The 13,369-nt window shown below is 37.9% G+C and overlaps 1 protein-coding gene across 1 annotated transcript in view; it reads left to right on the forward strand.

Moving 5' to 3' along the window:
• THOC1 (THO complex subunit 1) overlaps positions 1–13,369 on the forward strand; it is a 54,271-nt gene that overhangs the window by 37,572 nt on the left and 3,330 nt on the right. Inside the window, exons 12-18 of the mRNA XM_077900206.1 lie at positions 2,448–2,548; positions 3,977–4,043; positions 4,242–4,292; positions 4,384–4,454; positions 4,829–4,924; positions 5,499–5,564; positions 11,703–11,786. Coding sequence (XP_077756332.1) covers positions 2,448–2,548; positions 3,977–4,043; positions 4,242–4,292; positions 4,384–4,454; positions 4,829–4,924; positions 5,499–5,564; positions 11,703–11,786 — 536 coding nt within the window. The remainder of the gene's footprint in view (positions 1–2,447; positions 2,549–3,976; positions 4,044–4,241; positions 4,293–4,383; positions 4,455–4,828; positions 4,925–5,498; positions 5,565–11,702; positions 11,787–13,369) is intronic.

Here is a 13,369-nt window from a genome sequence, read left to right on the forward strand (position 1 = left end):
ATGTCGAGAAAAAGGAAACCAGGATGTGGGGAAAGCTCAAACTTCTAGTTTAATAAATTTTTCTCATTGAAGGTTGCAGTGGTTATGTACTGAGAATGAGAGGGTAATTAATGTTTGTGATAAGTTGAAAGGGTTTGTAGTAATTGCTATGGAGAAGAGAATAATAGCTTTGGAGAATAAAGAAAGATCGCTGATTAGAGACCAGTTTTAAGTCAGAGGCAGTAGCATAGCGGTCCTACCATCTGCAGACTGTGTGGTTTGTATTTTCTTTCAAGTAGCTCCATATGCAGCCTGCACGAGAAGCCTTAGTTTTAGGGGGCACTGAGTAACTTAGCTTGATCTGGGGTTGCCGGTTTGCGCAGTGATGTGCTGGAAGTGTGGCACAAAGGTGTTGTGGAAGTTGGCAACAAAGTGTTCAAAGTCAAACAAAGAAGAGATAAACCAAAAAGTCAGGACCAAGGGTCAGCTAACTGCAGCCACAGCTCAAATCTGGCCCACTGCTTGTCTTTTTTTACATTTTATGTGTTTACAGAAGTATGTGTGTAGTATCTTACAATATGCCCTTTGGCTCAAATAGCCTAATATATTTACTGCTAAAAAACGTCTGCTGACCCCTTATCTCAACCAAAATAGGGTTACAGTGAAAACAGAACGGGACTGACCGGTAGAAAATAGAGGGTCCAGGGTACTGAAAGTCTCAGGTCTTGGGACATCTGAGTGGGAGACTAAAAGAATGGGAGCTGTAGTGAGAGTTCAGGGTTTCAGAGCTAAGGCAACTGTTCGAGCTTTTGGCCATGGCAGTGGGGCCACAGTAGAGGCTGTACCTGTCTGTGGAGCTGTCAAGGAACTTGAGAGCCTAGATGGGGATAATGATGTCACTCAGGAGTAGCAGGAAAGGATGTGGGGGAGTTGTACTATTCAATTTGGGATGGGGTAGTTAAGATGATAAATAGCAAAATCAAAGACTGAGTGTCTCAAAGGTGACGCACAGCACCCTAGGCCAGTTGCATTTAAAAAGGAGGAAGTGAAGCTGTGGTCTGTGTATACAATGGAATATTACTCAGCCATTAGAAACGACAAATACCCACCATTTGCTTCAATGTGTATGGAACTGGAGGGTATTATGCTGAGTGAAATAAGTCAATCGGAGAAGGACAAACATTATATGGTCTCATTCATTTGGGAAATATGAAAAATAGTGAAAGGGAATACAGGGGAAAGGAGAGAAAATGAGTGGGAAATATCAGTGAGGGTGACAGAACACGAGACTTCTAACTCTGGGAAACGAACAAGGGGTGGTGGAAGGGGAGGTGGGCGGGGGGATGGGGTGACTAGGTGACGGGCACTGAGAGGGGCACTTGACGGGATGAGCACTGGGTGATATGCTATATGTTGGCAAATCGAACTCCAATAAAAAAAAAAAAAAAGGGGGGGGGGCGGAGGAAGTGGCCAGTGAATGTTAAATAGATGGAAACATAGCCAAAGGGACTTGGGACCTTCAACTGCATTCCATTCCTAGGACTTTCGGGTGACTTGCAAGTTGGTCATCCGTTTAAAATAAGCAGCTTCTCACTGTTGCTTTAGCTCTGGAAGGCCAAAGCAGCACACGTTTGTGGATAAAGACTTCAGCGTTGCTTCAGGGCTCTAGGGATATAATGAGAATGACTGCCTTCACAGTGGAGGCCATTCTTAGAAAACATCCAGGGACATAGTTATTTTAAAACTTCCTCATAAGGGACCTTCAAGTCCTTTCTAATGCAGATTCTGTGATAATACAAGTATGATATTATTTTCTCTAAAATAGAAGGAGGGCAGCCCAGGTGGCCTGGTGGTTTAGCGCCACCTTCAGCCCGGGGTGTGATCCCGGAGATCTGGGATCCGGATCGGGTCCTGCATTGGGCTCCCCGCATGGAGCCTGCTTCTGCCTCTGCCTGTGTCTCTGCCTCTCTAGAATAAATAAATAAAATCTTTTTTAAAAATTGTTTAAAATAGAAGGAAATAATCCACTTAATTCACAGATGGTTTTTCACTTGTAATTTCTTATTACCGAGCCGCAGGTCTGTTGCAGGCACTTTGTAGGGCTGCAAAAATGACCAGCATCCCTTGTTATCTATATATGGACCTCTCTCTAGCCATCATTTCTTTATATGTGAGAAAGTGGCAGCCATACTTTTACCTAAGTATATTTCTGCTTTGCTTTATCTTGACTTCAGGACCACTGATCTAACATTGCTATCTGCCAACATAAATATCTCATGGTTAAAATATCTGAAGCCTTTGCTCCCTTGTCCTAGGGCTTGTGCAGTAATGCCTCATATTGAATGAGCCCCTCAGTGATGAATATTTTATTAAAATCTTTCATTTCTATAATAGCATACCTGTACCTTTAGGAAGAATTTGAATTTAATGTGTTTTGTGTTGTGTGTGTGTGCTTGTTTTTCAACTAGTTGATGGATTTGCAACTGAGCGACAGTAACTTTCGCCGACACATCCTGTTGCAATATCTCATTTTATTCCAGTATCTCAAGGGACAGGTCAAATTCAAAAGGTAAGTTAATCTGGGTAGTAAATGATTTCTAAACAGTCCTTTTTAAAAGAAGACTCACTTACTGATCTATTTCTCTTACGTGTCAGACTCATTTAATGTATAAGGGTCACATCCCTGAAACCTTCCTTTTGCAGCAACACTGGATAATCAGGAGCTTTTGTTAAAGATACTAGATGTTAGGGTACTTGTTATAGAGAAAAGGTGTTGACTGTATCTGCTGTCAGTGTAAGCCTCTCCTGTTGAGCACTGGGGTTCCTGGGGTCTTCAGTTGTATGGATGGATCTCTGTTCTAGACTTCCACCATTCCCCTCTCACTTCACCCAGACCTTCTCCAAACCTGATTTGAAGACTAATAAGCCCATAATCTCTTTCAAGGTGTGGAGCTGTCTAGGACATTAGTATTCAAAAGTAAAGTAAATCTTTGAAGAACAGAGCAGTTCGAGTCTCTTTAGGGTTTCAGAAAACCTGATCAGTTCCTCTACTTCCTGGCTACCTCCATCTGCAACATAAGCCACTGCCTCTTGTCCTATCCATGACTGAAGTTCACCATTACTCACTGGCATTTTAAGTTTGCAAAACAGTGTTGGATTTATTAGTTGTGTGAAAAATGTGCCTTTACTACCTGCTGGCTTTGAATCCCACTTTCATGACTCACTAGGTGCAATTAAGCTCTTTCAGACTTGTGATTTTAAGATGACACATAGCAAGTACTCAAAAAAGTTATTTCTTGTCCTTCTATTGTTGAGTTTTAATATATAGCATGGTAGAAAGATCAAGGACTTTGGAGCCAAACCTAGGTTTGCATTTAAGCTTTATCTCTGATCTCTGTTTAATAAAGCACACATGCTCGTTCTGAGAATTAATAATGCATCTAAAGTGCTCAGATTCCTGGCACAGTAGTCTATCACTATTTATTGACTAACTATAAGATCACCAAGTATCACTATATATTGGTGCATAGTGAGAGCTGAATTAATGGCACCCATTAACATTTTGGGTCTGCCTTCAACCTTCACTAAGATTTAGGGGGTTTTATTCATTATGTTTTGATTGCCTTTTAAAGGAATGTAGCATGCTTTATCTGAATGTGCAGCATGGAGAGGAATAGGTTAATATTCTCAGAGGTTTTCATTCAACATTAAATTTCTTATTTTAGGAAACATTCATTGCTCTGTTCATAGTTAATCAACTTGATGGAGTGTCCTCCCTTATATACCTTCGTGTCTTCAACTCTAGCCATCTTAAATGAAGTGCAAGAATTTTCTCTTATAATCCTCTTGTGATTGTTCTTAGTAATTTTTTACACTATTTTCAGTATGGTTAACTTACCTGTTACATGCCTTGGGTTTTTATAAGATAGTATATAAGCCTTAAAATTGAGTATACATTACTGTAACTCAAGCATGCTTTTATTGCTTTGTTCCCTAGTTCAAACTATGTTTTAACTGATGAGCAATCACTCTGGATTGAAGATACTACAAAATCAGTTTATCAAGTAAGTTCAACATGCAACAAACCCATGATTGAACAAAATGGAAATTTAGAATTTTCTTTGTTTCAGCCCCAAATAGGAAAATAAGGATAAAGTTAAGCTCAGGTACAAGACCACAAACACTTCTTGGTCCTCTGCCTACAAACCACTCCTAAGATGCAGAAAGTTGTTGAAAGCTTAGTATATTCTTTCTAATCACAGCTACTATCTGAAAACCCCCCCGATGGAGAAAGATTTTCAAAGATGGTAGAGGTATGTGTTTTATATTTACATAGTCTTCTTAGCACCAAATAGAATTTCAAAGGCCTTCATTATATAAATGTAATTTCTTTGTTTTTCTCAGCATATATTAAACACTGAAGAAAACTGGAACTCATGGAAAAATGAAGGCTGCCCAAGTTTTGTGAAAGAAAGGTAAATATATACTCATCTCAAACACTATGAAAAGAAAGGCATTTCAAAATATAGTTTGACATTATTTTGCATTATGTACAGATAGTATGTATTTCATATAAACTGAACTCTATAAGAATACAGCCATTTTGATTTACTTCTAGTCGTCTTTCAGATTCCTTGTCATTAAGTTCCCAGAACAAATTAATCTATTATTCCTGAAAAAATGCCATTTGTCCCCTAGTTGTGGCATTTTTGTCTCCTATCTGATGAGTGTTCTATAATAAGAGGAAGCTTTTATGTTTTTATAGGAAAAAACAATAATTTTCTTTCACATTAAACACTTGTTATGTATGCTCTCCATTTGTAATTCCAGTGTGTTTTATTCACCACAGAACATCAGACACCAAGCCAACAAGAGTAGCTCGAAAGAGAACGGCACCAGAGGACTTTCTAGGGAAAGGACCCAACAAAAAGATTCTGATGGGAAAGTAGGTTAACCTGTCTCTTCCATATGTGGGATGGTATTGGTTTTTTTTATATATATATTTTGAAGATGTTACTGTAAGATCTCTCCAGTTTCTGTGTTTTTTCAAGTTTTTTTGTGTTTGGCACATACATAGATGACTAAAATGGATCACACACTCTCAATCTCGAGGGCCCATTACCTGGATTCATACAGATACATAAACTTCCATTTTGTCTCTCGCTTCCCAGATCCTTGGCTCTAGTCTGTGCCATTTTTTCCATGTTACAGATAATACAATCACTGTTAGATTGATTGAGCTCACTTCAATTTCTGCAAGGTACCATGATCCTTCAGGTTCTATTACCTTCCAGTTAATTACTCATTGCTTTATACTTGCTTGAATATTTTTAGAAAGAACAAATGACTGTTATCATTTAATATAGCTATCTAGAAAATTTGCATAATACCAAAAATTAATGAATGAAAACTCATCTTGTCACCACCTAAAAATTCACTAATTAAGTATTTTTACAACTTTAAGGCATATGAGGATGATGTCCATTAAAAATGTATTTATTTATGTGTCTCTTTTGTAGTGAGGAGTTAACAAGGCTTTGGAATCTCTGTCCTGATAATATGGAAGCCTGCAAATCAGAAACAAGGCAAGTTTAAAATGTTTCACATGAGGTACTGCTTTTCACAAATGTTTTAAGTGAGTGAAATTAATTTATTGTGGTTGACTTTGGCATAGCAGAATATGGCTTCCCACAATGAAACACCTAGAAGTGCTGATAAAATAGTTTTAGAAATCACAAGGAAGTACAAATTTACAAAAGAAGAGGGAACTGAAAACGAAAGCATGAGCCAATATGGTTGCTTCTAGCTGGGAAGCTTGCAGAGGATTCTCACTTTGGGGAACCAGGGAACTTAGGTTTAAGAGCCACAAAAGGACAGAAGGGAAGACCTTCAGCCTGCACAGATTTGTAACTGAGTCTCCTTTGAGTAAAGCTGGGGCCCTTGAAGCACTGCACTAGATATAAAAAGAAGAGCAGATTGGGGAGGAGGGACTTGCTCAGTGGCATAGGAAATAACTTGCCCATTTCTACCTGAGGTGTGAGTAAAAAGGAAAAAGGACAGCTGGGGAAATTATAACTACAAGTCTGCTGTCTCACAGTCCTATAGTTTAAATTTATCCTACCAGCAGTGTAAAGGAACCCCCCTAACTAAAGAGGTGAATTCAGATGTCTCAGTCTGATGATACAAAGCTTTCTGAGGTCACATGTTCAATCTAAGCCACACAAGGATCCTACAGATAAAAGTCTGAAGATAGTCAACCTTCTGAACTTAATAATCCACCACAAGAAAGAATCAGCAGATAGGACAAACAAAACAGACAACAGAAGTTAGACAACAGCTTCTGATAATAAAACCCATCAAGTAAAGATAGCTTAAAATAAGTATATTTAAGATAGTTAAAGGCATAAAAGAAGGAATTGGAAATTTTAAAAAGGAATAGCATACTCTAAAAGGACCAAGGAAATTAAAAAAAAAAAATTCTAGCAATGAGAAAATATAATCATTGAAATTATAAGACTTAATAGGCATGTTAAATAGCAGACTGGATATAGGTGCATATTAGAATTAATGAATAAGAAATCACCCAGAAAGCAGTCAGAGGGATCGAGAGTTAGAAAATATGAGTTGAGAGTAAAGAACCACAGAATGAGGGAATAGAGAGCAAGAAAGAGATAATGAACTCAGAACTGAGAATAGGCATAAATTCTTAGGTTCAAGAAAAACAAATTTTAAGTAGGATAAACAATAAATCTGTATCTCTACACATTGTTGTAGAGTCACCAAAGAGAAAAACCAGACTACTTGCAAAACAAAATCAGACAGCCAACTGTAAGAACAAAAGAAACCAGAAAATTGGAATGATAGCTCTTCACAGTGTTATGAGAAAGTGTCAAGTAACAAGTTGGTGGATGAATCAGGAGTTATTGTGAAATAAAGTTATTTTCAGATTAAAACCATGAAAATCTATTATCAGCAGTACTTACTGAAGCTGTCAAAGAAATTGAACCCAGAAACACAGTAAATTGCAAGAAACATTGCTATTCAAGACACTGATAAACATGAATAAATCTCATCAAGAATTTCCTATATAAAGTGGTATTAATTACTAATTGGAGATTATTTTAAAAGGTAAAAACTAAATATTTGATAAAAGTAACATAATACAGTGAATGATCAGAATTAAAGAATGTTAGAGATGAAGACAGAGATAACAACTTTAAATAAAGCATGCTTGGGGCAGCCCGGGTGGCTCAGAGGTTTAGCGCCACCTTCAGCCCAGGGCGTGATCCTGGAGACATGGGGTCAAGTCCCATGTCAGGCCCCCTGCATGGAGTTGGCTTCTCCCTCTGCCTGTGTCTCTGCCTCTCTATGTCTCTCATGAATAAATAAGTAAAATCTTTTAAAAAAAAAATAAATAATAAATCATGCTTGCTAAAGTATGTAAAAGAAATAGAATATGTAGAAAATATATAACTTTCAAATGAGTGGAGGATAAAAGAATATAAGAAAATTCATGCAATCAAAAATAGGCAAGATAAACACACATAAGAAACAAGTAATAGAACATTGAGGCACCTGGGTGGCTCAGGTCATGATCCAGGAGACCAGGGATCGATCCCCTACTTCGGGCTCCCTACTCAGCAGGGAGTCCGATTGTACCTCTCCCTCTGCTCCTTCCTCCTGCTCATGTGTGCACACGTACCACGCCTCCTCAAATAAATAAAATCTTTTAAAAAAAGTAATGGAACACATAAAACAATATAGTTAAAAATAAATGGAAATGGACTTTCTAGTTCAAAGATGGAAGCTGGTATTGTCTTTTAAAAGTCCTTCTATATGTTATTTATTTATTTATTTATTTATTTATTTATTTATTTATTTATATTTTTTATATATGTTATTTATAAGAAACACTTTCAAAATAAGGATATGGAAAGGTTGAAACTAATATATATATATTAAAACATATATATATGAAGAATAGTTATACTGATATCTGTCAGAAGAATCTTAAAGCCGAAAGCATTAAAAATAAAGATAATTATTGCATAAAGATACAAGAAAAAAAATGGAGCAGAAATATATATATATTCTAAACCTTGTTTCTAAAGGATATAGTCTCAAAAAACTGACAATTAGAATGAGAAATTAACCAATCCAACATTTTGACAGTTTTCACACTTCTGCAAAATGTTTTACTAGAATTTTGACACTAAATACTTTAAGAAAAAAAAAATACTTTAAGTATTTAATAAGTTCAGTCAAAAAAAGTTAGGGTTTAACAAGACGATTAACAGGCTTTAGGCTTACAGAAAACACAAATGCATTTAAATTAATACATGAATAACAATATATTTAAAGAACTTTCAGGTACTTATTTTAAATAACTTCAGAATCAAAGAAGAAATCATAATGTAAATTAGAAAACATAGAATTAATGACAAGGAATTAGGGGCTTAAGCTTTTGAGAAATAGAAAACTTATGACCTTAAATGTCTATAAATTTAACTCAAAGTTAACTGAAAATTAAGAATCCAGCACTGAACCCCAATGTTTATAGCAGACTAGCCAAATTATAGAAAGAGCCCAAATACTCATCAACTGATGAATAAAATATGGGGTGGGTGGGTGTGAATCTTTATCTATAATAGAATATTATTCAGCCATAAAAAATGAAATCGTGCCATTTGCAACAATATGGATGGAGCTAAGCATGTAATATGCTAAGCAAACTAAGTAGTCAGAGAAAGACAAATACCATATGATTTCATTCATATGTAGAATTTAAGAAACAAAATGAATGTGGTGGTGGAAACAAAAAGAGGCAAACCAGGAACACACTCTTAACCATAGAGAACAAATTGAAGGTTACCAGAGGGGAGGTGGGTGGCAGGATGCTTTGAATGGGTAATCGGGATTAAGGAGGATATTTGTGATGAGCACGGGGTGATGTATGGAAGTATTAAATCACTAGATTCTACACCAGAAACTTAATATTACACTGTATATTAACTAACTTAAAACTCTTTTAAAAAGAATCTAACACTGGACCAAGTGAATTGCAAAGAATGTAAAAAAAAAACAAAAAAAACCTAGAAATTGGTTAAGATAGTAAATAATAGCATCAACAAAATGAAACAATTTTTTTAAAGACTAGGAAAATTTTTAAAGCTCCAGCAAGTTGATTGATAAATTTAGATCCTTGCCAAATCTGAGAAAAAGTCAACCCAATAGAAAAATGTACAAAGTGATAGCTTCAAAAGCAGAAACTAATAAATCTAAGAAAAAATACCAAACATCAGTAAAATCAGATTAAAAACGACAGCAGGCAGTTTCATAGCCAAGAAACTCAATAATTTAAGCAGCCCCGGTGGCTCAGCGGTTTAGCACCACCTTTAGCCCAGGGCCTGATCCTGGAGACCCAGGATCAAGTCCCACATCGGGCTCCCTGCATGGAGCCTGCTTCTCCCTCTGTCTGTGTCTCTGCCTCTCTCTCTCTCTGTGTGACTATCATAAAAAAAATAATAATAATAATTAAAAAAAAAAAGGCAGTTTCATAGCCAAGAAACTCAATCATTTAAGTGTAAGATTTTGTATGAATTGTGGGTAAAAAGAATTGCCACTGCTGCTGGTGGGACCCTAAATTGGTACAGCTACTTTTGAAAACAATTTGGCAGTAACTAAAAGTTACAGATGTGCATACCCTCTGTCCGACAGTTCACTCCTGGAATGGTTGATCTTAAAGTAGTTCTTTTAAAACTTTAGGTTGAGAATCAGTGATTTGTGAAGTCAGTTTAGTAGCTGCCACCAGCTTTTTTTTTTTTAGTGAAATAGAAAATATATTTTTGTGAAACATTAGCTTTTCTTACATACACACATACATTTATGTGTGTATTGGGTTATAATAAAAATTAATTTTTTACTATGGGTTATAGGGATAGTTTGAAGACCATAGTGTCTAAAGAAACTAGTTCACATACACAAATGAGACAGGTACAAGAATGTGCGTTTAGCAGTGTCATAGCAAAAATGGGGAAACCACCTGAATATCAAAGGGAGAATGGATGATGTGTGACATGTTCGTGTAGCAAACTGCTATACATCGGGCACTAGAATGAGGTTGCATGAGGACTACTGCATCAGACCTCCATCAGAAAAAATCAGGGTCGGGCAACCCTGGTGGCTTAGCGGTTTAGCGCTGCTTGCAGCCCGGGGTGTGATCCTGGAGACCCGGGATCGAGTTCTGAGTCGGGCTCCCTGCGTGGAGCCTGCTTCTCCCTCTGCCTGTGTCTCTGCCCCTCTCTCTCTCTCTCTCTCTCTCTGTGTGTGTGTGTGTCTCTATGAATAAATAAATAAAATCTTAAAAAAAAAAAAAGAAAAAGAAAAATCAGGGTTGTAGGTTACAAGCAGGGTCCCATTATAAAAGTTTGAGAAACTTTCAAACTGTATATGCTCCATTAAAAAAAAAAAAAAAAACAGGAGTGAGAAGTAACAAATTCTGAAGAGTGGCCACCTCTGGGGAAAGAGAATGAGATCAGAGAGGAGTGCACAGGCACCCTGAGTTGTATTTGTAGTGTTTGTAAAAGTCAGATATGGCAACGCCTGGGAGGTTCATTCCATTTAGTCATGATTGTTCATGGTCTACAGTTGAACCTTGAACAATGCAGGGGTTAGGGGTGCCAACACCGCACAGTGAAAAATGCACAAGTAACTTTTGATTGCCCAAAAATGTTAGTAGCCTGCTATTGATTGGAAGCCTTACTGTAACATAAATGAGTGATGAACACATTTTGTATATGTATTATATGCTGTTTTCTTACAGTGAAGGAAGCTGGAGAAAAAATATTAAAATCATAAGAAAAAATAGATTTAGTGTACTTTATTTATCGAAAATAAATTCAAATAAGTGGACCCGCACAGTTCAAGCTCGCAGCGTATAAGGGTCAGCTATACAGTAATTTTTAATCTAATGAATGGTTCCAAGCACTTATCAGTGATAGTCTGGGATTTCAGTGTCTCCCTTGCTTTGTCTAGGGGGACACATACAAGACTGGTAAACTCCAAGGAAACCTTCAAGGCCTGTCATAATTACTAGTTAAGAGAGCGTGTTATTATACTGAAAGTTAGTAAGATTGTGTGATTTTTCCTGACAGAGCCCATTTTTCTAGTTTTAGTCAAAGATGTCTTCTAATCAGACCCTTGGATCATACTCATTTGCTTGACTAGCAAAAGCTTATTTCTAAAACCAAATTCCAGAAAGATGCAATTAAAAACCAACCATGCTCTCATGGGAAATACCTAAAATAAGCTTACAGGTAAACTCTAAATTTCAATATGGTCTGGTTATTCGTCTGGATTTTATTAATTCTGGTTTAAGGAAAAAGCACCTTTGGATGTGGACATTGGATATGAAACTTTCCTCCTTGCCGGGGAAATTCAAATGTTCTGAAATCCCTGGCCACCCCTGGACCGTTAACATTGCAGTCGAGTCCAGTGACTGCTGCGTTACAGGGAGTGAAGTATGTGAGGGTGTAGTACCACACTGCCCCTCTTTGTTGTCCTCTTGGAGTTCAATTTTGAGTCCTTTACCTCCTTTAAAAATCTGAGTTCCTAAAGTGTAACTAACGCAAGTGTCGGTGATATCAGAATCTTTCATTGCCACCATTTTAGGAGTAGTTATTAAGAACACACGTGGTCCTCACTAGTTCTTTTTTAACACCCAGGGAATACATGCCGACTTTGGAAGAATTCTTTGAAGAAGCCATTGAACAGGCAGACCCTGAAAACATGGTTGAAAATGAATACAAGTAAGTCGTGCTTCTTCCGTGCTAACATTCTACAGTAATCTCTTTAGGGACTGTACGTACACTAGGACACTAGTTAAGGGAGACCACTGATACGCAGGTACCAGGTCCACATCAGCACACATCCCTGATTCCGTGACCACGCCTACTGAGTAACAGGACAGAGGATCACACTTGTTTCCCCTTGGGCCTCTACCTCCCTCCCAGGATCCTCTTTTCCCCTTCCAATCAGTGTCTCCCGAGACACATTGATAACCATTGCCTGCATTTCCTCACCTTCCATTTCCTTGTCAGCTCACTGCTGCTGGGTGGTCTCCTTGTCCCTCCACTGAAATAGTACTTGTCAAGGTCACCGGATCTTTTATCGACCTCCCAGCAGCAGTCACCATTTGTCTCTCCTTCCTTAGATAATGTGTTCTTCTCGTGTTCTTTTCTTGACATCCACCAAACCACACTCCTGCCTCACTGCATCTCAGTTGACTCCCCCTCCTCGCCTAAGTCAGAGTTTGGAGTAACTTCAGGACTGAATTTCAGCTTTTTCATCTACTCTTTTAGGCAACACACAGCTCTGTGGTTTTAAAGATTTTTTTTTTTAAGTTTCATTTATTAATTTATTTTAGAGAATTTGTGCAAGCAGGGGTAGGGGGTGAAGGGGAGGGGCAGAGGGAGAGAACTTCAAGAAGATTCCATGCTGTGGGGAGAACCTGATGTGGGGCTTGATCTCACAACTCTTGAGATCATGACCTGAGCAGAAACCAACAGTCAGGTGCTCACTCAGCTGAGCCACCCATGCACCCTAGCCCCATGGTTTTAAATAGGCTTTTGGTGTCTCTTGTAAGGGCAAGGGCCCTCTTGTCTGCCTGGGTTCCAATCCCAAGACACTGTGACACTTACTGGCTAGCCTGCTAGGGCTTCTGTAACCCCTCTCTGCTTGTTTCTTCACTGCTAAATAGTAATAATATCCATTTCACAGGGTTATTCTGAGGATTAAATAAGATGGTTCACTTTGAAACATACAGGACGTGTAGTTAGCACAGTTGTGTGACCTTATGACAAGTTAGGAGTTAAAATTACCATGATGTCTTAACTAGTAATGTTCTGTTCTCCAGCATGAGAATTGTGATCTTTAAACTCGCAAGTCTGATCTCCTCTTAAACTCTTCCAGTGATTGCCAGTTAAAATTAGGATGAATCCAACCAGAGCCAAAAAGATCTCAATCTGACTGCTGCCTACCCCTCCAACAATATCTCCTCTTTGCAATTTTCTCTCTGCTTCAACTACACCAGCCAGGTTTCTCAACTCAAAGGTCTTTACACCTTAGGACCTTTGCACTGGCTATTCTTTTTGCTTAAAATTTCTCCCCAAACTGTTCATGTGGTACAGGCTCACTTCAGATACGACCTCAGGACAGTCTTCATGGCCCAGAAGCCCCTCCCTTTCTGAAATTGTTACTTGTGGTGTTCTTCTCCTTACCGCTGTGTGAAATCCTTATATCTTGTTTATCAATAATGATGCTTGCCAACACATTCCACATTCACTGTCAGGTACTCCCCTAGGCATTTACCATATATATGTCTAAGGTAGAA

This window comes from Canis aureus, chromosome 6, assembly GCF_053574225.1.
Source record: "Canis aureus isolate CA01 chromosome 6, VMU_Caureus_v.1.0, whole genome shotgun sequence".
Classification (NCBI taxonomy): domain Eukaryota; kingdom Metazoa; phylum Chordata; class Mammalia; order Carnivora; family Canidae; genus Canis; species Canis aureus.